The sequence below is a fragment of the Manis javanica genome, chromosome 5 (genome assembly GCF_040802235.1).
Source record: "Manis javanica isolate MJ-LG chromosome 5, MJ_LKY, whole genome shotgun sequence".
Lineage (NCBI taxonomy): Eukaryota > Metazoa > Chordata > Mammalia > Pholidota > Manidae > Manis > Manis javanica.
The window spans coordinates 50677979-50704946 of record NC_133160.1 but is presented as its reverse complement, the minus strand read 5'-3'; the positions used below and the strand labels follow the sequence as shown (position 1 = coordinate 50704946).

Genomic DNA, 26968 nt, shown 5'->3' with positions numbered 1-26968 from the left:
ATCAGCAGGTAATAAGAAATGTGCATCATTATAAATTGTCATACGGTATTTCATGCTGCAACAGATGAAGTATGTCTTCCATGAAAGCACTGAACAATCACGTAGAGATTGGTGCCATTATGGCTGTTACAAATCAGAACATACACTTTCATAGTTAAACAATCATCTATAGTGGCAGTACTGGAAAATTGTTTAGTAATGATTGACTGGTTTTTATGATGAAGAATAATTCTCCTATGGATCTTTTAATATAAATATCTGAAGAATTCAAAGAAGAACATTTATTTTAAACACATACTTGGAAATTTTCTCTTTTGAGGCTCATTTATCTTTTACTATAAGTGTATGAAGAGTCAAAAAGTCACCAAAATAGCTTTTATATCTATTTTTAGAGTTTACAGTTATAAATATTTAGTATTCTTATTATGTGAAAATACAGAATAATAGGACAAAAGAGGTCAAAACTGGCCACAATGCTCTTCAGGTCCTTCTGGCTTTCTGTTGTTAGCAGCCACAAGGTATCAACTGAGTGGCTCGGCCTGTGCGGTAAAATTCTTTCTTTTTTTTTAAAATTTTTTATTAAGGTATTATTGATATACACACTCATATGAAGGTCTCCCATGATAAAACAATGTGGTTACTACATTTACCCATATTATCAAGTCCCCACCCATAACCCATTGCAGTCACTGTCCATCAGTGTAGTAAGATGCCACAGATTCACTATTTGCCTTCTCTGTGCTACACTGTTCTCCCCGTGATCCCCCACACCATGCGTACTAAACATAATACCCCTCCATGCCCTTCTCCCTCCCTCCCCACCCCACCCCTTTGGTAACCACTAGTTCCTTCTTGGAATTTCTGAGTCTGCTGCTATTTTGGTCCTTCAGTTTTGCTTCATTGTTATACTCCATAAATGAGGGAAATCATTTGGCACCTGTCTTTCTCCGCCTGACTTATTTCACTGAGAATAATGTCCTCCAGCTCCATTCATGTTGCTGCAAATGGTAGGAATTGTTTCTTTCTTATGGCTGAATAGTATTCCACTGTGTATATGTACCACCTCTTCTTTACCCATTCATCTACTGATGGACACTTAGGTTGCTTCCATGTCTTGACTATTGTAAAAAGTGCTGTGATGAACATAGGGGTGCATATGTCTTTTTGAATCTGAGAAGTTGTATTCTTTGGGTAAATTCCAAGGAGTAGGATTCCCAGGTCAAATGGTATTTCTATTTTTAGTTTCTTGAGGAACCTCCATATTGCTTTCCACAATGGTTGAACTAGCTTATATTCCCACCAGCAGTGTAGGAGGGTTCCCCTTTCTCTGCATCCTCATCAGCATTTGTTGTTCTTAGTCTTTTCAATTCTGACCATCCTTAATAGTGGGAGGTGATATCTCATTGTGGTTTTAATTGCACTTCCCTGATGATTAGCGATGTGGAGCATCTTTTCATGTGTCTGTTGGCCATCTGAATTTCTTCTTTGGAGAACTGTCTCCCCATATCTTCTGCCTATTTGTTAATCAGGTTATTTGTTTTTTGGGTCTTGAGATGTGTGAGTTCTTTGTATGTTTTGGATGTTAACCCCTTGTTGGATATGTCATTTACAAATATATTCTTCCATACTCTACGATGCCTTTTTGTTCTGTTGATAGCGTCCTTTGCTGTACAGAAACTTATTAGTTTGATGTAGTCCCATGTGTTCATTTTCGCTTTTGTTTCCCTTGCTTGAGGAGATGTGTTCAGGAAGAAGTTGCTCATGCTTATATTCAGGAAATTTTTGCCTATGTTGCGTTCTAAGAATTTTATGGTTTCATGACTTACATTTAGGTCTTTGATCCATTTTGAGTTTACTTTTGTGTATGGGGTTAAACAATAGTACAGTTTCATTCTCTGTCATGTAGCTGTCCAGTTTTGCCAACACCAGCTGTTGAAGAGGCTGTCATTTCCCCATTGTATGTCCATGGCTCCCTTATTAATTAACCATATAGGGTTGGGTTTATAGCAGGGCTCTCTTGTCTGTCCCATTGGTCTATGGGTCTGTTCTTGTGACAGTACCAAATTGTCTTGATTACTAAGGCTTTGTAATAGAGCTTGAAGTTGGGGAGCATAATCCACCCAGCTTTATTGTTCCTTCTCAGGATTACTTTGACTATTTGGGGTCTTTTGTGGTTCCATATGAATTGTAGAATGATTTTCTCTGTAGTTTGTTGAAGAATGCTGTTGGTATTTTGATAGGAATTGCATTGATTCTGTAGACTGCTTTAGGTAGGATGGCCATTTTGACAATATTAATTCTTCTTATCCATGAGCAAGGGATGTGTTTCCATTTATTGGTATTTTCTTTAATTTCTTTCATGAGCATCTTGTAATTTTTCAGAGTACAGGTGTTTCACTTCCTTGGTTAGGTTTATTCCTAGGTATTTTATTCTTTTTGATGCAATTGTGAATGGGATTGTTTTCCTGATTTCTCTCTCTGCTAGTTAATTGTTAGTATATAGGAATGCCAAGTTTTCTGTGTATTAATTTTGTATCCTGCAAATTTGCTGAATTCAGATATTAGATCTAGTCATTTTGGAGTGGATTCTTTAGGGTTTTTATGTACAATATCATGTCATCTGCAAACAGGGTCAGTTTAACTTCTTCACTGCCAATCTGAATGCCCTTTATTTCTTTGTGTTGTCTGATTGCTGTGGCTAGAACCTCCAGAACTATGTTGAATAAAAGTGGGGGAAGTGGGTATCCTTGTCTTGTTCCCAATCTTATAGGAAAAACTTTCAGCTTTTTGCTGTTAGGTATAATGTTGTCTGTGAGTTTGTTATATATAGCCTTTATTACGGTGAGGTACTTGCCCTCTACACCCATTTTGTTGAGAGTTTTTATCATGAATGGACATTGAATTTTGTCCAATGCTTTTTCAGCATCTATGGAGATGATCATGTGGTTTTTGTCCTTCTTTTTGTTGATGTGGTGGATGATGTTGATGGATTTTTGAATGTTGTAGCATCCTTGCATCCCTGGAATAAATCCTACTTGATCATGATGGATGATCTTTTTGACGTATTTTTTAATTCATTTTGCCAATATTTTGTTGAGTATTTTTGCATCTATGTTCATCAGGAATATTGGTGTGTAATTTCCTTTTTTTGTGGTGTCTGCCAGGTTTTGGTATTAGAGTGTTGCTAGCCTCATAGAATGAGTTTGGAAGTATTCCCTCTTCTTCTACTCTTTGGAAAACTTTAAGGAGGATGGGTATTAGGTCTTCAGTAAATGTTTGCTAAAATTCAGCATTGAAGTCATTTGGTCCAGGGGTTTTGTTCTTAGGTAAGGTTTTTGATTACCAGTTCAATTTTGTTGCTGGTAATTGGTCTGTTCCAATTTTCCATTTCTTTCTGGGTCAGCCTTGGAAGGTTGTATTTTTCTAGAAAGTTCTCCATTTCTTCTAGGTTATCCAATTTGTTAGCATGTAATTTTTCATAGTATTCTCTAATAATTCTTTGTATATCTGTGGTGTCTGTAGTGATTTTTCCTTTCTCATTTCTGATTCTGTTTATGTGAGTAGACCCTCTTTTTATTTTGATAAGTCTGGCTAGGGGTTTATCTATTTTGTTTATTTTCTCAAAGAATCAGCCCTTCCTTTCATTAATTCTATTGTTTTATTCTTCTCAGTTTTATTTATTTCTGCTCTAATCTTTATTATGTACCTCCTTCTACTGACTTTGGGCCTCATTTGTTCTTCTTTTTCTTATTTCATTAATTGTTAGTTTAGACTGCTCATATGGGATTGTTCTTCTTTCCTGAGGTATGCCTGTATTGCAATATCCTTTCCTCTTAGTACAGCCTTTACTGTGTCCCACAGATTTTGCAATGTTAAATTATTGTTGTCATTTGTCTCCATATATTGCTTGACCTCTGTTTTTATTTGGTTATTGATCCATTGGTTATTTAGGAGCATGTTGTGAAGCCTCCATGTGTTTGAGGGATTTTTCATTTTCTTTGTGTAATTTCTTTCTAGTTTCATACCTTTGTGGTCTGAGACCTGGTTGGGACAATTTCAATCTTTTTGAATTTACCAAGGCTCTTTTTTGTGGCCTTGTATATGATCTATTCTTGAAAATGTTCCATGTGCACTTGAGAAGAATGTGTATTCTGCTGCTTTTGGGTGTAGAGTTCTGTAGATATCTGTTAGGTCCATCTGTTTTAGTGTGTTGTTCAGTGCCTCTGTCTCCTGACATTTTTTCTGTCTGGTTAATCTGTCCTTCAGTGTTAGTGGAGTGTTGAAGTCTCCTAGAATGAATTCATTGCATTCTATTTCACCTTTTAATTCTGTTAGTATTTGTTTCACAAATGTAGGTGCTCCTCTGTTGGGCTTATAGATATTTATAATGGTTATGTCTTCTTGTTGGACTGACCCTTTTATCATTATGTAATGTCCTTCTGTGTCCCTTGTGACTTTCTTTGTTTTCAAGTCTATTTTGTCTGATACAAGCACTGCAACTCCTGCTTTTCTCTCCCTGTTAGTTGCACGAAATATCTTTTTCCATCCCTTCACTTTTAGTCTGGGTATGTCTTTGGGTTTAAAGTGAGTCTCTTGTAGGAAGCATGTAGATCGGTCTTGTTTTTTTATCCATTCAGTGAATCTATGTCTTTTGATTGGTGCATTCGGTCCATTTATATTTAGGGTGATTATCGATAGGTATGTACTTATTGCCATTGCAGGCTTTAGATTCGTGGTTACCAAAGGTTTAAGGTTAACTTCTTTATTATCTAAGATTCTAACTTAACTCACTTAATATGATATTACAGACACAATTTAAAGGTTCTTTTTTTTCCTCCTCCTTTTTCTTCCTCTTCCATTCTTTATATATTAGGTATCATATTCTGTACTCTTTTGTCTATCCCTTGATTGACTTTGAGAATAGTCAATTTAATTTTGCATTTGCTTACTAATTCACTGTTTTACTTTCTTTACTGTGGTTTCATTGCCTTTGGTGACAGCTATTAAACCTTAGGAACACTTCCATCTAAAGCAGTCCCTCTAAAATAGACTGTAGAGATGATTTGTGGGAGGTAAATTCTCTCAGTTTTTGCTTATGTGGAAATTATTTAATCCTTCCTTCAAATTTAAATGATAATCTTATTTGATAAAGTAATCTTGGTTGGAGGCCCTTCTGCTTCATTGCATTAAATACATCATTTCACTCCTTTCTGGCCTATAAGGTTTTTGCTGAGAAGTCTGATGATAGCCTGATGGGCTTTCCTTTGTATATGATCTTATTTCTCTCTCTGGCTGCTTTTAATAGTCTGTCCTTATCCTTGATCTTTGCCATTTTAATTACTATATGTCTTGGTGTTGTCTTCCTTGGGTCCCTTGTGTTGGGAGATCTGTGTACCTCCATGGCCTGAGAGATGATCTCCTTCTCCAGACTGGGGAAGTTTTCACCAATTACCTCCTCAAAGACACTTTCTATCCTTTTTTCTCTCTCTTCTTCTTCTGGTACCCCTATAATGCAAATATTGTTCTGTTTGGATTGGTCACACAGTTTTCTCAATATTCTTTCATTCCTAGAGATCCTTCTTTCTCTCTGTGCCTCAGCTTCTTTATATTCCTCTTCTCTAGTTTCTGTTTCATTTATCATCTCCTCCACTGTTTCTCATCTGCTTTTAATACCCTCCATTGTGCTCTTCAACGATTGGATCTCCGACCTGAATCCATTCCTAAGTTCTTGAATATCTTTCCATACCTCCATGAACATGGTAATGATTTTTATTTTGAATTCCGTTTCAGGAAGTTTCATGATGTCTATGTCATTTTAGTCTTTCTCAGTAGTTGTATTAATAATTTTACTTTGAACTGTCCCTTTGGCATTTCATGTTTGTATATGGCATCCTCTTGTGCCCAGAGGCTCTACTCTTTGGACCTGCTCAGCCCCTGAAGCAATGTCAGGGGCCACAGGGGAGTGGTATTGGTGCCTGGGGGGAGGAAAGAACTGTTTCCTGATTCTCAGCTGCTATTCCTATCTTCACTGCCTCAGCCAGTGGGCCGAGCACACAGGTATAATCCTCTATGCCTTGCATTTGTAGTTGCTGTAGACAGATCTTCCCTCTGGCTGGCCTAACACCAGGGTAGGGTTTGCCAGTTCGTGAGCCAGGTGGGGCTGGCTGGGATAAAGTTGCAGTAGGCTGCATATGATGGAGGGGATCCTTGGCGCTGTGCAGCCAGCCAGGGAGCTGGAGTGCTTGAAGATCGTAAAAGTTTCCAACCTGCTGCACAGAGTGCACCCAGACAATTTTGTCTACCTGTCCTTTCTCCTGAGCAGTAAGGTCTATGCAATCCTTACCCCTTTAGCAGCCCTCTTGCTAAGGCCTTCATTGTTATGAAGTTTCTCAGACTGCCTGCCTTTCTTTAGTTCCAGAGCAGCCAGATATGGATCCCTGCTTTCCACAAGCAGCTGGATTCTCAGTATCTACAGGAATTCTGCCTGTCTTAGCTTTCCAACTCCCCAATCATGACAAAATTATTTCTTTATTCTTGAAGCTCTGAAACTGCGAGAGTTCTCCCCATTTCTTCTCTGTCCTTTCTCTTGGTATTGTGCCTTTGTCTTTCTCCACTTATCTCTTTTCCTTTAGCATTGTTTGTATGTTCTTCAGAACTCAGTTTGAATTCACAAGCTATAAAAACTTCACCTTGACTGGCTTAGCTGTCTCTTTCCCTTCAATTCTGCAGTATTAGACTTTGCCCCTTTCATGGCACAGTTTGAAAGACTTCTCCTTTATGAGATTTAAGAAATCATATCAAGGGATGTCTAGTCTTCCCAACAACTAGACCATTGCAATCCAAAGTATGAAAATGTGTGTTCCCAGGATTCAACTCCCAAGAGCTTGTACAGGTGGTAAATTCACCACGTCACTAACACACATGTTCAGTTCACCCAATTTTTTTTCATAAAAAGACTTTGCTGAGGAAGGAACGAGTGCAAGTTTTATTCATTGTAAAGTGACACTTTAATAGCACTGAACTAGACTCTAAGGATGTCAGTGGCCACTATCTCTTTTGCCAGTCATGAGGGAGAGGTGGAGTGCCTGGTTGTGAGGGGTGAGAAGACTGGTTCATGTAAGTGGCGATATTCGCTAAGAGGCCACAGTTTCTGAGTGAGTACTCAGTGTGCATTAAGACCTGCTTTATGCGGATTGCATGAAGGGCCTCCTTGAACCTCACAGTGACCCTCTGTGGGTGATTAGGCTTAACCTCTTCCACTCTCTCTGCTCCTCCCTGTGGGATAGCTCACTAGGTCTTATTATGCCAGTCCCCTTGCAAGGACACTAGCCTTTATCCACAGCTTTGTTGATTCAAACACAAAGTCTGATACTTTTCTCTGTTATTTTTCTCCCTAGTTACATAGGCTTAAGAGCAATTTAGCAATCCCATGAGCTGACAAGATGTCCAGCCAGGGAATGAGATGCCTGTCTGTATTTGTTTGCTCAGGCTGCCATGGCAAAATACTATACCTGTACTTCTGAAGGCTGAAGTCAGGATCAAGCTGCCGGCCAATTCAGTTTGCTGGCGAGGACAGTCTTCCTGGCTTCTTGCCTTCATGTGGTGGAGAGAGGAGACACAAGCCCTCTGGTGTCTTTTCTTATAAAGGCACTAATCCTGTCATGAGCCCACCCTCATGACCTCATTTAACCATAATTACTTCCCAACAGTCACACTAGGGGTGAGGGCTTCAACACACACATTTTGGGAAGACAAGTCAGTCCAGAGCAGCATCTGCCTTGTCCCACAGCACTTCCCTCCATACCTCCAGCTGGCGATTCCCGCCACCACCTTTCCATGCCCTTCCTGGTGTTATGGTCCTCTGTATTTGATCAGGGCTAGGATCTTGGGGGTGGAATTGGTGGTTTAGACATAGTGGAAGTAGTAAGGGTTTGCCTACCTCTGAGTTAGCCCTGGAGTGGTGTCTAGACCTAGCTAAAAATTTACCTTTAGAATGAGGGACAACTTAATGACTTCTTTATCCCCCAACATGGGGTTCTAGTCATCAATTCCAAGGCAAGAGTAAAGCCACAGTCAAAATCCTATTAGAATACCATTCCTTACCTACTGTCTTGAATTTGAGCCTTTGCAAGCAGCATTCCCTTTGTTAGAGTAGTAGTAGTACTCACTCATTCCGAGGAAGGCCAGCTCACATGCCACCCTCTCACTGAAGTCTCTCCATGTCCCTTATCTTCCTCATCTCTACAGTATTAATTGCCTCACACTCTGTTTTTAAGTGGGGCTTTCTTCATACTTCTATAAAACACTAAGAGCATTCATTAGTTGTTTGCAGTTTTCTCCCCCCAACTGGTTGGTGAATTCCTTAAGGATTAAAAGCAGTTATTAGAGCATCTAGTAAAGATACTTATACACAGTATGTTTTGAGTGAATATTTTTAAATAAATAGTTCAAGAAGGTGCCAGAGTACAGGCATGCAAATAGATTGGCTACACTTTTGGACTTAAAACTATATTAAAGATTTACTAAATCATGAATAGTCCAAAGTAAGATTATATAGATTTTTAAAAATTATTCTAATTAATATAAGTATCCTTTATATCACAGACCATACTGAACTTGTTGAAGATGTTTTCTGATTTATTTTTTAAATTAGGAATTGTGCTACTTACCTTTCTAAAATGGCATAAATAAGTTAGACTACTTTTTCTAAAACGGGAAATATACTACTTTAAACTCTAATCTTTTGGCATATTCAAACTCCTTCAAATTATATATCACTTGAAAATTTGATGTTATAATGTTGTGTTTCACTACTGAGTGTCTGAGTGGAGATTTTGCCACTCTATGTTTGCAACTTATCTCCTTTAGAGTTGGTCAGTAACTTGACATCAAATCCATGAATACTTTGGACAGCATGTTTGTTTTGTGCTATGTGTTGGGAAAATTGAAAAATGTTTTACTAGAGTATTGTATGAGATGTTACCATTTATTTTCAATGATACATGATTATTTGATTTCCAAAATGAAGTAAGTATAGTCAACATGGATGTTAGTTAAATTATGGAGAAATCTGAAGATTTTAGGAAAGAATAATAAAAATAATAAAATCCTATTGACTTTTGAAGCTTTCTCTACCTGAGTCTTCCTGTCTTTTCTAGCATGATCATCAAACCAAGGAAGGGAGGATTATTCAATATGTAATTTTTTATTTTTTTATCCCTACATTTGACTCTCACAGCATCTGTTCCTACCTACGGCCACCTGGCTCTTAAAGCAATGTCCCGTCATGTGCCATGCTGCTGATGTCACAGGAAGCAAAGTCGGTGTTAGCACATAGCCAGCCTACAGGAGGTTGTGTAAGTAAGGCTTTAAGAATTATGACATGCAGTTGAGACCTTTTATGTAATAATGTAATTAATAATAAGGAGGGTGTGCAAAACAGGTGAGGTTACATGTATACTCAGAATTTTCCAAATGAACATCTTGGTTAAAAAAGAAAATGCCCTTTGTCATCAAATGTTTAACACATTTTCTGAGGGCAAAGAGCATTACACAAAACAGAGGTGAGCAATTTTTTCTTTTGGAAAGAGCCAGATAGTAAAAATTTAAGGCTTTGCAAGCCAAATGATCTCTGTCACAGCTACTCAATTTTGCTTTTCCTACTGGAAAGCAGCTATAGACAGGGATGGGCTTGGCTCTAATCTGATAAAACTTTATTTACAAAACAGATGGCAGGTAATTTTGGCCTGTGGGTCAATCTGCCAACCCTCAGATGTTAACTTAGTCCTTTAGAAAAAAATCCTGCAGTATGTGTATAAATCAGGATAAACAGTAGAGTAAGTAAAGAAGTTTGTGAGAACTGAATCCTGCAAGGATGTTAAGAGGAAAAAGGCAAATTCCTCTCTTGCATGATCGTTTCTGGCATCAGAAAATAATAAAGGAAACATGAATTGAAAGAAAAAGCATGAAAGAGCATGCCCTTTTCCTGTAATGACCCACAAAGTAAAAGTTATTGTCTGACTTTGTATGCTTCCTTGAAACTGCTCTGTTTCCTAGAATTTCTATTAAGAATTCCCCAATCTCAAGAAACAACTTTCTGACCATCTTAGGGATAAACACACATTAGGTGTTTGCTAGCTCTGAAGCCTCAAAGAAGCAGCAGGGGGGGGGGAGGCGGGGGGGGGGTGGGGGGGGGGGGGGGGGGGGGGGGGGGGGGGGGGGGGGGGGGGGGGGGGGGGGGGGGGGGGGGGGGGGGGGGGGGGGGGGGGGGGGGGGGGTGGGGGGGGGGGGGGGGGGGGGGGGGGGGATAAGGGGGGGGGGGAAAGGGTGGGGGGGGGGGGGGGGGGGGGGGGGGGGGGGGGGGGGGGGGGGGGGGGGGGGGGGGGGGGGGGGGGGGGGGGGGGGGGGGGGGGTGGAGGGGGGGGGGGGGGGGGGGGGGGGGGGGGGGGGGGGGGGGGGGGGGGGGGGGGGCGGGGGGGGGGGGGGGGCGGGGGGGGGGGGGGCGGGGGGGGGGGGGGGGGGGGGGGGGGGGGGGGGGGGGGGGGGGGGGGGGGGGGGGGGGGGGGGGGGGGGGGGGGGGGGGGGGGGGGGGGGGGGGGGAGGGGGGGGGGGGGCGGGAGGGTAAGGGGGGGGGGGGGGGGGGGGGCGGGGGGGGAGGGAGGGGGGGGGGGGGGGGGGGGGGGGGGGGGGGGGGGGGGGGGGGGGGGGGGGGGAGAGGGGGGGGGGGGGGGGAAGGGGGGGGAGGGGGGGGGGGGGGGGGGGGGGGGGGGGGGGGGGGGGGGGGGGGGGGGGGGGGGGGGGGGGGGGGGGGGGGGGGGGGGGGGGGGGGGGGGGGCGGGGGGGGGGGGGGGGGGGGGGGGGGGGGGGGGGGGGGGGGGGGGGGGGGGGGGGGGGGGGGGGGGGGGGGGGGGGGGGGGGGGGGGGGGGGGGGGGGGGGGGGGGGGGGGGGGGCGGGGGGGGGGGGGGGGGGGGGGGGGGGGGGGGGGGGGGGGGGGGGGGGGGGGGGGGGGGGGGGGGGGGGGGGGGGGGGGGGGGGGGGGGGCGGGGGGGGGGGGGGGGGGGGGGGGGGGGGGGGGGGGGGGGGGGGGGGGGGGGGGGGGGGGGGGGGGGGGGGGGGGGGGGGGGGGGGGGGGGGGGGGGGGGGGGGGGGGGGGGGGGGGGGGGGGGGGGGGGGGGGGAGGGCATTTTAGATGTTGAAGGATAGAACCTGAAAATTTTTACAATAGAACATAGCTTTGAATTGTTTTGTCACTGAGTTATTTATGAAAATGAATAAATATTATTTCTTAAAAACTCCATTATGATTAATTTGGGGCAAAAAAAAAGAGGGAATTTTTTTTTAATGATATCATCCTGAAAATATGCAAGGACTTGAAAAGGAATCTCCTGTCAGTTGTAATGAAGTCAAAAGAAAAGTGTTAGGTGCTGTCTGTTACAGAGTTCTCCTTGATTCCTGGATTTTTAGTTACTGCTTCCGTTGGGGTACTCAAAGCAGAGGAACTTTAATCTGCGTATTTTGTAGTAGCCCATAATAGCTGTTTTTGTCTGCTGTGAGGGTAGGTTGAGAATATAGGCAAGGTGGAATCAAATACTTCATGTATCTCTTCCAATTTGCACTGTAGAAATCAAGTGTAACCTGTTCCTTAGTACGCACCAGGGTTATTGTAACCAGGACCCAGAAAGACCCTTCTCTGGAGGATGTTTCCTTGAAGGTAGCTTTTTGGGGGGCAAGTGATTGGGAAGCATAGCAGGCTCTATCGTAAAGAAATGTGGCTGCAATGACATTTGTGCAAATCTCAACTCACTTGTAGTGTTTACCATGATTTTCTTTGTTTTTTTGATCTTCTTTTATCTATTCTGAGAATAAATGTATTTATAAAGCTGAATGTGAGTTTAGACTTGGTTGCCAGGGATCTCATCTGGGCATGCTTTGCTCAAAGCCCACCTCATCTTTTATTTTGGCTGGGGCTGCAACTTACGGCCTCAAGTAGCCTTGAGGCCCCGTCTTTAAATCAACTTGTTTCAAGCTTTTAGTTTAAATTTCTTATATTTTTCTAATTATCAAAGAGATCATTATAGTAAGAGTGGAAACTACAGAAAAGTATTAAGAGGGAAAAATAATACCAATTATGCAAGAGACAACTTGTTGCTTGATTCGTTCCAGGATTATTTCTTTCTGTATGGTTGATACAAAAAGACTGAAGATTTGCCTTGTAGTTTTGTTATGTTAACAGCAAACTCTGACATTTCCCTGTGACATTACATAAGTAAATATTGCTTTTGATATGTATATAAAATTCCAATTTAAAATGTGTCACAATCCATTTAGATTTCATTAGTTTGTGGTTATTAAAAACAATATTTCAGCAAATATATTTTTGAATGAATGTCCAGATTTCTGAAAACTTTGCCAAGAAAATTTCCCAGGAGGAGAATTAAGGTGTCTGTCATTACAACTATTTGAGTGATGCTCAACACATAATCCAGAAAATATGTATAAATTTACATTTTTGTCATCTCTTTGTGAGTGTTGGTGACATCACACCCTCATCAGCGGTGACATTTATCAGTTCTACAACAATTCCTCTGGGTTTCATGATGAAGAGGACAGCAGTTTGGGGCTATTGGGGACCATACAGAGTGGGATTGAGGGAGACCCACAAACTAAGTCTATAGCAAAACCCAGAGACAGTGAAAAGCCGTAAAGTCCAAACAGGTGTCACTATAGGCAGAGACAACTCTGGCCAGGAATCCCTGCTGGAGTGACACAGGGGGAGACATGTAAGGAACCAGTGGTAACAGAAGTCAGTGATCACTTGCAGATAAGTACTCTGAGGCAGAAAGAACCAAGCTCCAACAGGAAGTCAGTGCTGGGAGAAATAGAAAAAGATTCTTTATCCCGAAAAGCGTGTCTTTCAAAAAGGGGGAAAATGCGTTAGAAGGAAGAGGCTGTGTCCCTGAGTGGCAGTTTTTAGTGACCAAGCTGGAATTGCTCAGAAAAGGTGCGAGGCTGCCTCTTATAGGCTCTGATGGGCTTCGAAGGGCCATCCTGACAGGTGGAGTCATGCCCCTGCCCACACCATGGGCTTCTTGTTTGGGCTTTCTTCCTGACACAGAAAGGTGGACGAGTTAATGGGCTGAGTGTCTAATCTTTGACACTCAGGAGCTGGTAATAAGTCCTTGCCCTTCTCTCTGCCTGAGGGTGAGGACTTAAGTAGCAGGGTGTATGTATGGCTGTCTACCCTCCAAAGCGGCCAGCTTGCTAACTCCGCTCTGCTGGCATTCAGCTCTCTCTCCTTTCCCATTCTCACTTCCTCCTGTTTTCCTGGAATTGTACTTCTTAATAGAACACTTTTTCTGTGTCTAATGATAATGGCATATCTTTATTGTTTGCTTGATTTCCACTGGGATTTCTCCTCTGATTCATGAGCTATTCAAAAATGTATTGCTTAATTCTCAAGCAATTGAAAATTCCCTCATGCTTTTGTTACTGAGTTCACAGCCAGAATTCTGTCAGAAAATAATCATTGAATAATTTCATTCCTTTCAATTTTGTAACGACTTGCTATGTGGCCCAACATATGGTCAACTTTGGCACATATTCCAGTAGTACTGAAAAAGTGTGAATTTTGTCATTGTTGGTACAATCACCATACATGATAGGTAGATCAAGTTTATTCATGATTTTTTCAGACCTTTCTATCCTTCTGGAATTTTTCCTTTATTGTTGCTCTGTTAGCTTTTGAGAGAGATATTTTAAAATCACCCACCATAATGTGAATTTGCCTATTTCTCCTTTCTCTAGTTCTGTTCATTGTGATTTATAAAATTTAAAGCCATGTCCCTAAGAGGCAGTCTTTTGGATTGTGTTGGTAGATCAATCCCTTCCATGGGTGTGAAATAGCCCCTGTCTTTCTAATAAAGTTTCTTGCCTTGAAGTATGGCTTTTCCAATGTTAATATAACTACCCCAGGTTATTTATTGTTTGCATCATATTTATTTTCCCTTCTATTTACTTTCAGCCTATCTTTGTTCTTCTATTACAGATGTGTCTTTTGTAAACAGCATGTAGCTGTGCTTCATGTTTTTGTGTAGTCATTTTCATCGAGTATTTAGTCCATTTTCATGTAACATAATTACTGATATAGTTGTGTCTGTCTCTACCATCTTTTCTTTTGTATTCGACATCTCTTTATGTAGCTTTTTCCTCCTTTCTTGCTTTTATTTGGATTAGTCAACTTTCTATCATCCTTTTTTCCTCTATTAATTGTTAATTAATATTATTTTACTCTTCTTTTGTTAGCTTATTATTATAACATGTGTTTTCAAGTTGTTACCCTAGATACTAGTTGTTACTTAGATATGACAACATGCATTATTTGTGTATTGCATATTATCTAATGGTTAATTTAAGAAGAGATCATTTCAGTATAATGTAACCCCTTCCAGAGGGATATAAACTTCAAGTTATTTTCATGAGGTGAGAATATCATTGACACCTAAGCTTGGTTAAAATTTCACAAGTAGAAAAGTATTCCCAATTTGATTTATGAATGTCAATTCAAAGCTCTTCAAAAAAACTATTAGCAGAAAGAATCCAGCAACTGATTAAAAGAGTAGTATATTATGATGTAGTAGGATTCATTCTAGGAATGAAAGATTATGAGCTCTATTACAATAATTGATCATGTTAGTTAGTCTAAGGGGAAAAGTCATATGTTATATCTATAGATACTGAATATTCATTTGACAAAATTCAACAGCCATTGTAAATGTTTACAGAAAAAGAGACAGCTCAATGAAGTAAGAGTTGAATATCTTATAATCAGAGCGAACTATGTGCTCACCCATACACGCACACGCAAATTCAGCCCAAAGACAGCATCATAAGTAGTGGCAAAATGTTAGAGCACTTCTGTTATTTCTGCTAAAAGTACAAAGAAAGATAAGGGTACACCACTACTAGTGATGCTATACCAGAGTTATTAGTCAACAAAGCTAGACAAGAGAAAGAAATTCAAAGTATAAAATTTTAAAAAGGTGGAAGCAAAACTGTTATTTGTAGATGAGTTAAGACTTAGAAAACCCCAAAGAATATAACTAAAAAAAATTTCTATGACCCAATTCTAGCATGTAAAAGAGAGAAAAAAAAAGATAAATTTGACTCATTAAAAAGAAACCCATTGGTTGTCCAAAAAACAGAGAAACAGACAAAAAGGCAAGTACTATGAGGAAATTCAAAAGAGAATGATAAATTGGGAAAAAACATTTGCCTCTCAAATCACCCAGAGTTTTCTGTCTAATATATGTTAGAAATTGTGGGGGGTATAAGAATGTACCAACCAACAGAATGATGGGCACAGATCATGAGTGGACAATTTGCATAAAAAGAAATACGAATAGTATTTCAATTCACAAAGAATATTCCACGTCACATAAAATGCTAATTGTTATTTAATCTTATTGAAGAGATGTGGAAATATAAGTATACATTTCTAAATTTGCTTACATTTCATTAGGAAGCTTTCAGAATCCACAGACACTAATAACAATGGTTGTGGGTGGACAGGGAGAGAAATAAAGACACAATTTCCAAATAAATATCATTTTTATTGTTTTGTTTTTTAACCACATGAATATATAACCTTTACAGAAAAAAGAAAATGACATGTAATTTTCTAAAAACTTGTAAAATGAGAAATTTCATCTCATTTTATTTTGTGTTCTTGATTGCTGTAGACATTCAATTCCTATAAGAGTTCATTTGTTATTTTTATTTTCACTCTTTGAACTTATCTGTTCTTTTATTCAAAGATATTTTTGTTTTTATTAACCAAATTTTATAATCCATTAATTAATATATAAAGAACCAGTACATTTTAACATTTTTATTTCACTTCTTAAAGTCCATTCATCCTATCATTTTGCTCATTTTACATTCACTTGTAGAACTTAATCGTTTTTACTTTTTCAAATTATCAATCTTTGTTTAATTTTATAAAAATTGCTCTAATGCTTATCTAGAAAACATATACTTTACTTATATACTTTTTCTACACATCTTTTTTTAAAAGCTGGAATTTGTCATGTGAAGTGAAATGAGAATATAATTTTTCTCAGAAATAGCTAATCAATGGCTTCACAGAATTCTTGTTAAACAGTAACTATTCCCTTACCTGCTACTCAATGAAACATTATAATGCTGAATCTTGAAGTGACAAGTAAGGGAAAAGGGCCAAAAAATAGTCACCAGGGTATCTTATTACTGAGTACAATGGAGATAGATACCTATAGTGGTTTGCTAATAGGTTTGAAGTTGGTATTACTTAAGGAAGATTTGATTATATTAGAAATTGTTATTCTATTTCTATTATTAAGAATTTATTATTTAAAAAAACAATGGGTGCTGAATTTTGTCAAATACATTGTTAGGACATAGTTGGTGCTGTATTGAACAGGTTGGGTTGTCTGGGATTTGAAACCTTCTCTACCACATTCCCACATATTAGCATTACATCACAGCCTCAGGCTAGGGGTTATGCTGTCAGTTTCATCAGTGGTAAAATGAAGAGAGCAATCATACCTGCCTCACAGGGGTTTTAGAAATGGCATATGTGTTTTGCATCCCCCTTGAAATACAGTAGGCACTCAATCAGCAATGACTAGTAGTATCATCTGTTGAGATTATGGTGTGAATTTTTTATGGGACAACTTAAAGTGAAAGAACTTTAGCAAAGCAAGTCTGACTGGCATCCCAGCAGTCTCATCTTATTAAGATCACACATCTCTCCACCCTGTGTTTGCACACCTATGGTTAAATTAGTACCTGTTTTTTTACTCTCAGTATACTGCTCACTTAAAAAAAAAAAAAGCATGTGCTTTGTCCAGTCAGCAAAATTAAGAAACTGCTTTGCCTTCTGCTTCTCAGGACTCTGTTATTTCAATCATAGGAAGGAAGGGTGGAGTTGATACTAATTCTTAAAACACTAGTTTTTCTTTTAGTCCTTTTATATTGGATGATAATGTGGAGTGTATTTATTTTTTCTTGATATTCTAATCTACCTAATATTAAGAAAGTTGTCAAAACAGTCTCAGGATTAGTCATTTACACATATATACTGAGGGTCAGTCCTATATGCATATATGCATGAACATCACTATTGCCATCTCCCAGTACTCAGCATATTTATTTAATCCTTTATCTTAATTTTAATTTTCTGATGTAAGTTATTTAAGTATTCTGTGGAAATGTAACCTGACATTGTTAACATTTTTTTATGGGATATTAAGCTTCATCTACTGATAGGCTATTCAGGTAGAAATATCCATTGGGCAGGGATTGGCCAACTTTTCATGTAAAGGGCAGATAGTAAATATTTTGTGGGCCAAGTATAGTCTTTGTTACATAAGCTTCTTTAAGAATTTTTCTTTTTAACTATCCTTTTAATTTAAAAAAATGTGTATGAAAAACAGATTGAAACCTCATTTACTCTATAAAGCTGTAGTTTGCCAATCCATAACAGTTTATTGCAAAAGAATGGACCCTTGACAGAGATGTTGGGGTTACAGATCTAGATGTCTTTACCGTTAGCATGTATATAATTTGGAAAATCAATAGTGAGCATGGACATTATATGCAGTACCTTCATTAAAATAGAATATTATTGTGAAAATAAAACTACATAAATAAATAAATTAAAGGTTTTTGCCCAGAAATAGATTTTATAAAATTATGTCCTACTTTTTGTGATCCCTGAAGTTACATCAGAAGGATTTTTCATCAACTAGATACAAAAGTTGGCTAAATAAAATTAACGTAGTTTTTAAAAAGTATAATTTAGAATTTAACACAATAGTTTGAGAGAATTCCTAACTTCTTGATTTTGTGGAAATTAATGCAAAATAAGGTTTGACTTATTGGGTGTCATGGGGACAAAAAGTGGTGCTTTTGGTTTATGATGCTGTTATCTTGACAAACAATAGAAGGAAATGAGGTGCAAGGGCTGTGGCCGGCTGCACTGCAGCGCAGCATGGGACTGGGGTCATCTGTGTTTACCTGTGGGCTGGGGTGGGTATACTCTTTTAAAACTGGCCAAATTAATGCATTATGAAAGGAATTTAATAGGACAACTTGAGTTCTTTAATTCTATCCAAATTAATGAAAATCAATGGCACAGTTTAAAGAAGTCTCTTAAACTAACCAAAATTAATGAGTCCATTTATTCTCTCAATTCAAGTAGATTACTACAGAGTAAGTACATTTTCCCAACTAAATTTTATTGATCATTAGTTTTGCCAAGGCATTTTGCTTTTTTAAAGCAGATTTTTAGGGAGATTCAATCTTTTCCTATTACAACTTAAAAACTATTTTAGTTTTAGTTAGGATAATACCTATTTCAGATAAACTGTTGAAATCTACAAAGAAGTATTACTTTCTTATAGATTCAGGGTTCAGATTATAGAAAGCAGTTTTAGATAAATTCTGTATTATGTTTAGCTTCAAGAACTCAGTTCTGAGAGAAACATTGGTAAACTGGATTTTACTTAGAAGACAACAAGGATTATAAAGTATTTAAGTACTATCTCAAATAAAGAATAACCCAAACAACTAGCATGGGAAAGAAAGACCCTGGTTTTTACTGGGCATGGGAATGGGTTAGATATCAATTTTCTTAAATATTTAAAATAGCAGAGGAAGCAGCATGTTGATTCATCCATCCATCCATCCATCCATCCATCCATCCATCCATTCATTCACCCTTTTAAAAATAACTTGTGTGTTGGTCATCATGCATATGCTCGAGATACAGACATGAGTAGGATAACCCCTACCTACAGAAGATCAGAGACTAATGGGGAGACTCAGTTTTGTGGGCACACTTATTAGCTAGGGTGAACTAATCAGCTTTTGTTTCCTCTGTGAGTCTAACCATAACTAGCTCATGAGGTTATGGTTAGGAAAAGATGTGGTTGTGAAAAGTACTGCAAAGCACTGTAGAAGGTTAAATGATTTCACATTATAGACTGAGGGATTTATTAACAAGACATTACTAACTCATTTTCCAAATTTTTTTACTTAAAATATATATTATAGTGAATCAATTATCTCCTGCTGTGTAACAAACCACCAAGTTTAGTGGCCTAAAGTCACCACATTTTATTATTGCTCATAATTCTGCTGGTTGACTGGGCAGTCTCTGCTAGTCTTCTCTGGGCTCATTTAAGATTTCCTCACATGGGGCCTGGGGCTGGCTGTGGTTCTGAGTTTTTCTCTCCATGTAATTTCTTCACTTAGTAGTTTTAATAGTTTAGCTGCATTTTCTTTCATGAGAACAGAAGCATTCAAAGATAAAGGAAACAGAGTGACAGGCCCTCTTAAGACCTAGCCTTGGAAGTTGCACATTATTTCTACTACATCCACTCAGTCATAGCAAGTTAGAGGGACAGGGCCAGCCTGGATTAATGGGAGGAGAAAAACTCCACCTCTGATGGGAGGAGAGGTGTGGTCACATTGCATAAGGACACAGGAATTAGAGAGCTTGTTATGCTATCATTATAACACAGTAGGCTTTCATTTCACTATTGATAAATGTAAATACTTTTCTGTATACAGTGGCTAACAGTTGTCTTTATTTTTTTGTATTTCAGTCATCTGTACTAACAAATAATAATAGGAAATAAGACAGAGTTTAAGGCCTTTCATAGTAATTGTTTATAATTATTGCAGCAATTCTAATTGTTGTGTTATGAATAATGAATCTGTATATATGAGAAAATCTACTAATTTGAGTGGTTTGAAGTTTTGTTAATCGATCATTACACTGCCTTCAGTGGTTTATCAGTAAGAAACAAATTCTGTCTCTTAGTAGCAGTCACTTTTATTCTTTCCTGACAAAAAGATAAATACATTTTAATTCAGTTTTCCTTTTATTTCAGCATATGAACCAAAGCTTTGAGAGCATAGAATAGGGGGTAGGGAGTGATTTTTGTAATCTTTTTTGTTTTAGTCTGATAGTTTCAATGTCATTTCTAATTGGTTAATCTCCTTGCTTTTTAAGTAACCTCACAACAAAATAATATTTTGTCACATTAATCTATCATTGTTTTATTGTCTCAGTGGCTTTATAATATGTATATAGCACAATATCTAGAGGGTATGTATGACAAAGCAGAAATATAAACTTGTTGATTTTGCTAAAAACCAGGGATTTCAAACATTAGAGAATAGCAAGAATTTTCCACTGAAAAATATACAGGATCTAGATGGAACGGTAGACTTAATACATAAAAGCAGGGAGTACTACTAATCACTTCTGCTTTGGTGCTCCCAATTAAAAACAAAATGCAGAAAAGCAGTGGTAACAGAGTTAAAATATTCCAGTTTATAGACAATTATTTATGTATCTTGATTATAGTCTCTAGCTATAGGGAATGTCTTTCATTTTCTTGAAAATGCAACATAGCTACTTATCTTCTAACCTTTAAATATGTTGCCCCCTTAGCTTGAAACACTCGCTGTCCCCTACTCTCTTAAGGTCTGTCTATTTGTCCCGTAGGTCCCAGCTTGGCTGTTAGCCCTCCAGAAAGTCTTTCTCAGAGGAGCTACCTCTCTTGCATGTCAATAGCACCCTCCTGTAATACTTCCCACTATTACATAATAGCTGTGGATTTGTTTACCGTTGTCTGTGAACTTAGAAAAGACAGGTATGACATTGACCTTTATCAGGTTTTGGGGGGTAGGATGTGTAAGTCTGCTGGCCATACCCTATTACTCAAAATGTTAATTGACAGATTTGGAGTCTACCTGGGTTTAGTTGAACTACAGAGCTTTGTCCCTATACCACATTCATCAGAGGCCCTGACTTTATCCATAAGCATTATGGAAACCAACCTTTTTGCTATATAACCAGACTGTACCAGTACTACACACACTGATGTAAAAAGTACTGCCTTACTGGTTCCAACACAAACCATACAGGCACACTGGTCCTATAAAATAGGAGATCCACATGGCCAAGAATCATGTAAAGTAAGTTTTCTATGCTTTACATATTTCTGTGATTTGCACTTAGAGCAGTTTAGTCTACCCTATTTTATTACAAGCTTTGGTTTCTACTTTGTACTCCATCTCCTTTCTGCTTATCTTATGAATATGCCCTAAAGACTTGGTTAACTAAGTCATGCTCATTTCCATTTCTTTTGGAAATTTGAAGGCAATCATAGTTTTTCTCCTTGTTTATGTCCTTTTCAAAAGTAATTAAGTGACTATAATTCCTACAGCAGTGTGCTAAGGGAACTGCAAAAGGTATAAATCAAGAAAAATCCCATTCTTGATCATAAAAAGCTATCATTAACTAAAGACCACATGGATTTTTATGAAGCAGAGTATTTGATCTGGTGCACCCAATGAAAAGAAAAAAAAATAGATTTGTCACTTTATTGATTTTAAATAACAAGCAAATTTATAACATATATTCCTTAGGCTGTTGAGTATAATTTTTTTTGAGAGAACCATTGATTCCCTGGCAGCTTTTGAATCTTCTGTTTTTTACCCCATTAAGACAGGGGTAGGAATCTGTATTTTTCCCATGATTTACCAAGTCAGACAGAGCCTCACAGACTATAACCAACTCAGTTGCACATTGTAGCTTGTGTGTTGAACTAAGTCCAATCCTGGTTTACTCAACAATTTCGTAACCTGGGACACTTCACTGAACATCTCTAAACCTCATTGTCCCCCACTATAAAATCAGCAGTTCCAAAATTCTTTTGTTTTAAACACATCAGTGACATACTTTGGTCAGTTTCTAAGTTGCTGGAAATATTTATTTTAGTTTGATTGCTTACAAATTTGTTTGCTAGATATAAAGACACATGAAAACATTTTACTGAATTTCACTGTGTGTGAATATGATACTAAAATTATAATGTGCATGGGGCTTGTCATACTTAAGTTGTGAGATTTTTTTCATTCTTCACATAATAAAATGCTTTCTTGGGTTCCAGTTTTTTGCTCACAGTTTTTTTCCTTTTTCCTTTATTTCACCAGAAATAGCTTTTATTTTGAATTTTGTTTGGTCACAACTTATGCATAACTGTTCTTACTTAATGAAACATTAATATTTTTGCTGTCTTTGCTGTCTAGGAAAATTGACTTAAATACTAAACCACAAATACCGTGTTAGTAGACTATGGCCAGTGTTTGCATACTGTCTTAAGCAAACTTGGTTTTGCCTTTGTGAAATATGTTCTGTGAAACAGTGGTGCTATCATACTGATGGTTTCTCCTCCAGATTGATGGCCCAGTTGTGATAAGTCAAAACATCCACTTGATGTTTTAAAGTGTTGGAGAAAATTAAACGAACTGGGGTCTGAGCTCTAATGTCTCTCACTGAAAGGGAAGATATAATGGGTAATGTGCACATACAAAATGATTTTTCTGGTAATAAAGCTTGGAAAATAGCAACCAAAACAGAACAAAACTATTCATGTTGTCATTCAGCATGTAGAGAACAAAAAGAGTTTTCATTACATAGGAACCTATACTGCTGCTGTATGTTTGCAATGATGTCTTAGTGCAAGGGAAACAGCTGTTTATCTGTTTTTCTTTTGGTTTTATTTTCTTTTTACACTGCCATTCTGTCAGGACGTGGCTTCATAAAGCTGTAGGATTCTGATAGGAAAACTACTGAGTCCATGTGCTTTGGAAGCCAATGTGTTGATTTTCGAGCTGGATAGCAATATTTTATTATAGCTATAGGGAGAGTGTGAGCACGGGTGTTAAGAGGCAGGAAGCCTAATGCCACCGACACTATGTCCGGGAGTGAGCTCTCTCCTGCGTTTTAAGTGCTTCATTCTACTGAATGAATGTTGTAGTACTGCTTTTATTTATTTTATTTGTTTGACTGCAGAGACTTGTCAGATGGTTCTGGTTCTATTGAACACTTGATGAAAAGTTTTGTTGTATAGCTTCCTTCATGGAGATTGCTTTATGCCTTGGCTATAAAAGAAAGTCCCATAAAATTTGATTGGAAATTATCTTTATGATGCTGCCCTGTGTGCTATTAAAAGCTCAGAACCTGAGTGTTATTTAACCCATAGCTGTGCTTGCTCACTATATGGACATGTCCTTCACTTACCATGAATGTCTCTCCCACCAGCCTTTCCCCAGGGGCACAACAGCCTTGTTCAGCCTATCCTCGCTGTATATTGAAACCAAGATTTTGGGGTGTCTTCCTGAGGTATTTGCATTTTCAAGGACCAGATTCCACTTACACTCAGCCTAATTTACCTCTTTTTTACCCAGGCATAGCTCTTAAGAAGGACTTCATCCACTTAGTCCTCAGTGAGAACTAATTAAACATTTTGGGGAGATATTTTTAATTGAAATGAGCATACTTTATTGCCAATTCTTCCTTATGGAAACTTCTTGTTCTCCACTTCCATTTTGTGTCCATGTCACGCCAGCTTGCATCCTTTTTGGCTGACATCTGTGATGTCCAACTCAGCCAGTACAGATCTATACTTCCCCTGTAATTCTATGACTTGTTAGTGGCCCCATTTTAACTTAATTAAGCAGATCCTGAGAGAGTACTTGTCTTCTTTTATTGTGTGCATTCCTTCTTTCCCCAGAATACCTTTCAATTCTTGTTCTGAAATCTTACATAAGATGCAGTGAGAAACAAGGTTTCTTACTTTTTTTCCTTTTAATTTTGCTTGTTTAATTAACCTGAGTATAAAGAAGCAGAAGACATTCTGTTTAAGGGTAATAGAAGTCACGGTTATCTTTTGCTTTGCCTGGAAACCAGTTGCTTGGCTTCCAAAGGGAGTCTAAGCTATACAGAGATTTCTTCACATTTTCCTTTAAAAATAAATAAATGAAAAGATAAGTTAAGTGGCAATCCAGATAGGATGTTTCAGCATTCCTTAATGGCCCATGGTAGCCCAGATTTTGAAATGCTGTAAATGGGAAAAGAATTTTCTGTCATTTTATTTTGTGCGAATAGTGTCGGTTTGATGTAAATATTCAGTTCAAGCATGATAATGGGTGCCCAGGGGAATCAAGGTGAAATAACAGGATTCTTAACATATTTTTCATTCCTATATAATTTGTTTCATATATTTCTTTGGAAACTGAGAAAACATATTTTTCCCCCTAAAGGCAATTACTCTATGTGACCTTCTTACCCTACTACAGGGCCTTCCTCTTTTCAGAGAGTAACCCACAGAATCTCTTTGAGTGCTCAAGTTAAGTACTTAATTGGCTTGGTAAGGCATTGTTAGTGCAGAAAGCTTATTCTCTGCACTGATTGTATATAACTCCCAGACAATAAGTGACCCATTTTGTCATTCCTAAGCCTGAGAATCCTGACTTTCTTTTGGCACCATATAGAATGTGGATTCCAATTTAATTCACAGACTTATAGCTCATGTTGAAGTAATTTCTGCTGAGAGGTGATTTTTCTAGACAGTTGTTCAAAATTTTTGATTGAGTCAACATTAGATACAACATTTGAATGGGTATACTGTACTACATAGATTATTAATGTAAGACTGTTCTTTTAGTGCACCTTGCTCTTTCAGAAATAGTTTTTGCTGAGCTGCAGGGTTTTTTCTGAGCATTTGTTCAAAGTTAACACCAAAGGCAAGTTTAACTATTCTCTTCTCATACAAATTATTAATATATTAATGTTTAACTTTGTTCTCCTTATCTATATACCTTCCTCCTCTTAAGATGCGTATTTGTTGAAAGAAAATGTAAACAATGAAAAAATTACTTATTGGTGACTTACTCTGTATTTTCTTTGTGGAGCCTAATTTGGAAAATAATGATAAATGAATTCCACAAAATTAATTTTACCTAGTTACAGATTTTTCCCCCAGCAAACTTTGATCCAAACTATTTAAGCTATAAGGTACTAGCTAGAATTTTTCCATCAGAAAAATCAGTGCTGTTAATCTCCACGTGACTACAACACACGTACATAATATTTAGTCACATTAAAAAATGCATGAGGAGAGGCGGGAGCCAAGATGGCGGCGTGAGTAGAGCAGTGGAAATCTCCTCCCAAAAACACATAGAGCTATGAAAATATAACAAAGAAAAATCTTCCTAAAATAGAGACCACAGGACACAGGACAACATCCAGACCACATCCACACCTGCAAGAACCCAGCGCCTTGTGAAGGGGGTAAGATACAAGCCCCAGCCCGGCGGGACCCGAGCGCCCCTCCCCCCGGCTCCCGGCGGGTGGAGAGAAACCGGAGCAGTTTTTTTTTTTGGCGAGCGCTTTTTGGAAGCCTTAGAGGGACGGGCCCCCGTTGCTGGGGAGGCAGGGTGGCGGGACCGGTGAGGAGGTGCCTGGGAACAGCGCCGGAGGACAAAGAATATCCCGCGTTTCTCCCTGCGAGACCTGGGGGCGGGTGCCTGAGACCGGTGCCTGAGGACGGAGGAGGTCGCGCGTTTTTCCCCTTTTTTTTTTTTTCTCTTTATGGCAAGCGCTTTTTGGAAGCCTTGAAGGGACGGGGACCCCAGTGCTAGGGAGGCACGGTGGCGGGACTGGTGAGCGGGTGGCTGGGACCGGCGCCTGAGGACAAAGAATATCCCCCGTTTTTCCCTGCGGGACCGGTGGGCGGGTGCCTGAGACCGGCACTTGAGGACAGAGGAAATCGCGCGTTTTTCCCCTTTTTTTTTTCTCTTTTCTGCGAGTGCTTTTTGGAAGCCTAAAAGGGACAGGGACCCCGGTGCTAGGGAGGCAGGGCGGCGGGACTGGTGAGCGGGTGCCTGGGACCGGCACCTGAGGACAAAGAATATCCCGCATTTTTCCCTGTGGGACCGGTGGGTGGGTGCCTGAGACCAGCACCTGAGGACGGAAGAAATCGCGCGTTTTTCCCCTTTTTTTTCTCTCTTTTTGCCAAGTGCTTTTTGGAAGCCTTGAAGGGACAGGGACCCCGGTGCTAGGGAGGCAGGGCGGCAGGACTGGTGAGCGGGTGCGTGGGACCAGTGCCTGAGGACAAAGAATATTGAGCGTTCCTTCCCTGCGGGACCGGTGGGTGGGTGCTTTTTGGAAGCCTTGAAAGGACAGGGACCCTGGTGCTAGGGAGACAGGGCAGCAGGACCAGTGCGCGGGTGCCTGGGACCGGCACCTGAGGAAAAAAAAAAAAAAATCGCGTGTTTTTTCTTTTTTTTTTCCTTTCTGTTCCCTCTCTCATTGTTGCTGTTGTTGTTTTGGTTTGGAGAGTGCTTTTTGGAAATCTTAAAGGGGCAGGACAGGTCACTTAGACCAGAAGCAGGGAATCTGGGGATCTCTGGGCACTCTAACCCCCTGGGCAGCAGGGAGCACAGAGGCCCCTTACGGAGATAAATAGTCTCCTGGCTGCTCCCCCTCTAACGGGGCTCCACCATTTTGGAGGAACAGCCCCAGCCAGGCCAAGCCCACAGCAACAGTGGAGATAAACCCCAAAGCAACTGGGCAGGAAGCAGAAGCCCTGTCTGCGCACAGCTGCCCAGCACAAGCCACTAGAGGTCGCTATTCTCCCAGGAAAAGGCTACAAACCAACAAGAAGGGAAGCTCTTCCAGCGGTCACTTGTACAAGCTCTGCAGACTATCTCTATCACCATGAAAAGGCAAAACTACAGGCAGACAAAGATCACAGAGACAACACCTGAGAAGGAGACAGACCTAACTAGTCCTCCTGAAAAAGAATTCAAAATAAAAATCATGAACATGCTGACAGAGATGCAGAAAAAAATGCAAGAGCAATGGGATGAGATGCAGAGAAAAATGCAAGAGCAGTGGGATGAGATGCAGAGAAAAATGCAAGAGCAGTGGGATGAAGTCCGGAAGGAGATCACAGATGTCAGGAAAGAGATCACAGAAGTGAAACAATCCCTGGAAGGATTTATAAGCAGAATGGATAAGATGCAAGAGGCCATTGAAGGAATAGAAGCCAGAGAACAGGAACGTAT

The 26968-nt window shown here is 39.8% G+C and overlaps 1 protein-coding gene across 18 annotated transcripts in view; it reads left to right on the top strand.

Annotated features, from left to right (window-relative positions):
* Positions 1-26968, top strand: part of IL15 (interleukin 15) — a 92759-nt gene that overhangs the window by 24047 nt on the left and 41744 nt on the right. For 10 of the 18 annotated variants that reach the window (XR_012131559.1, XR_012131558.1, XM_036996782.2 and 7 more), the window contains one exon: positions 9239-9356. The exons of the other annotated variants lie outside the window; for them this stretch is intronic. Coding sequence is in view for 6 of the 10 variants with exons in the window: in XM_036996782.2 (XP_036852677.1) it covers positions 9294-9356 (63 nt within the window). In the remaining 4 variants the exon portion in view is untranslated. Of the gene's footprint in view, positions 1-9238; positions 9357-26968 lie in introns of those variants that run through there. 18 annotated transcript variants of the gene reach the window in all.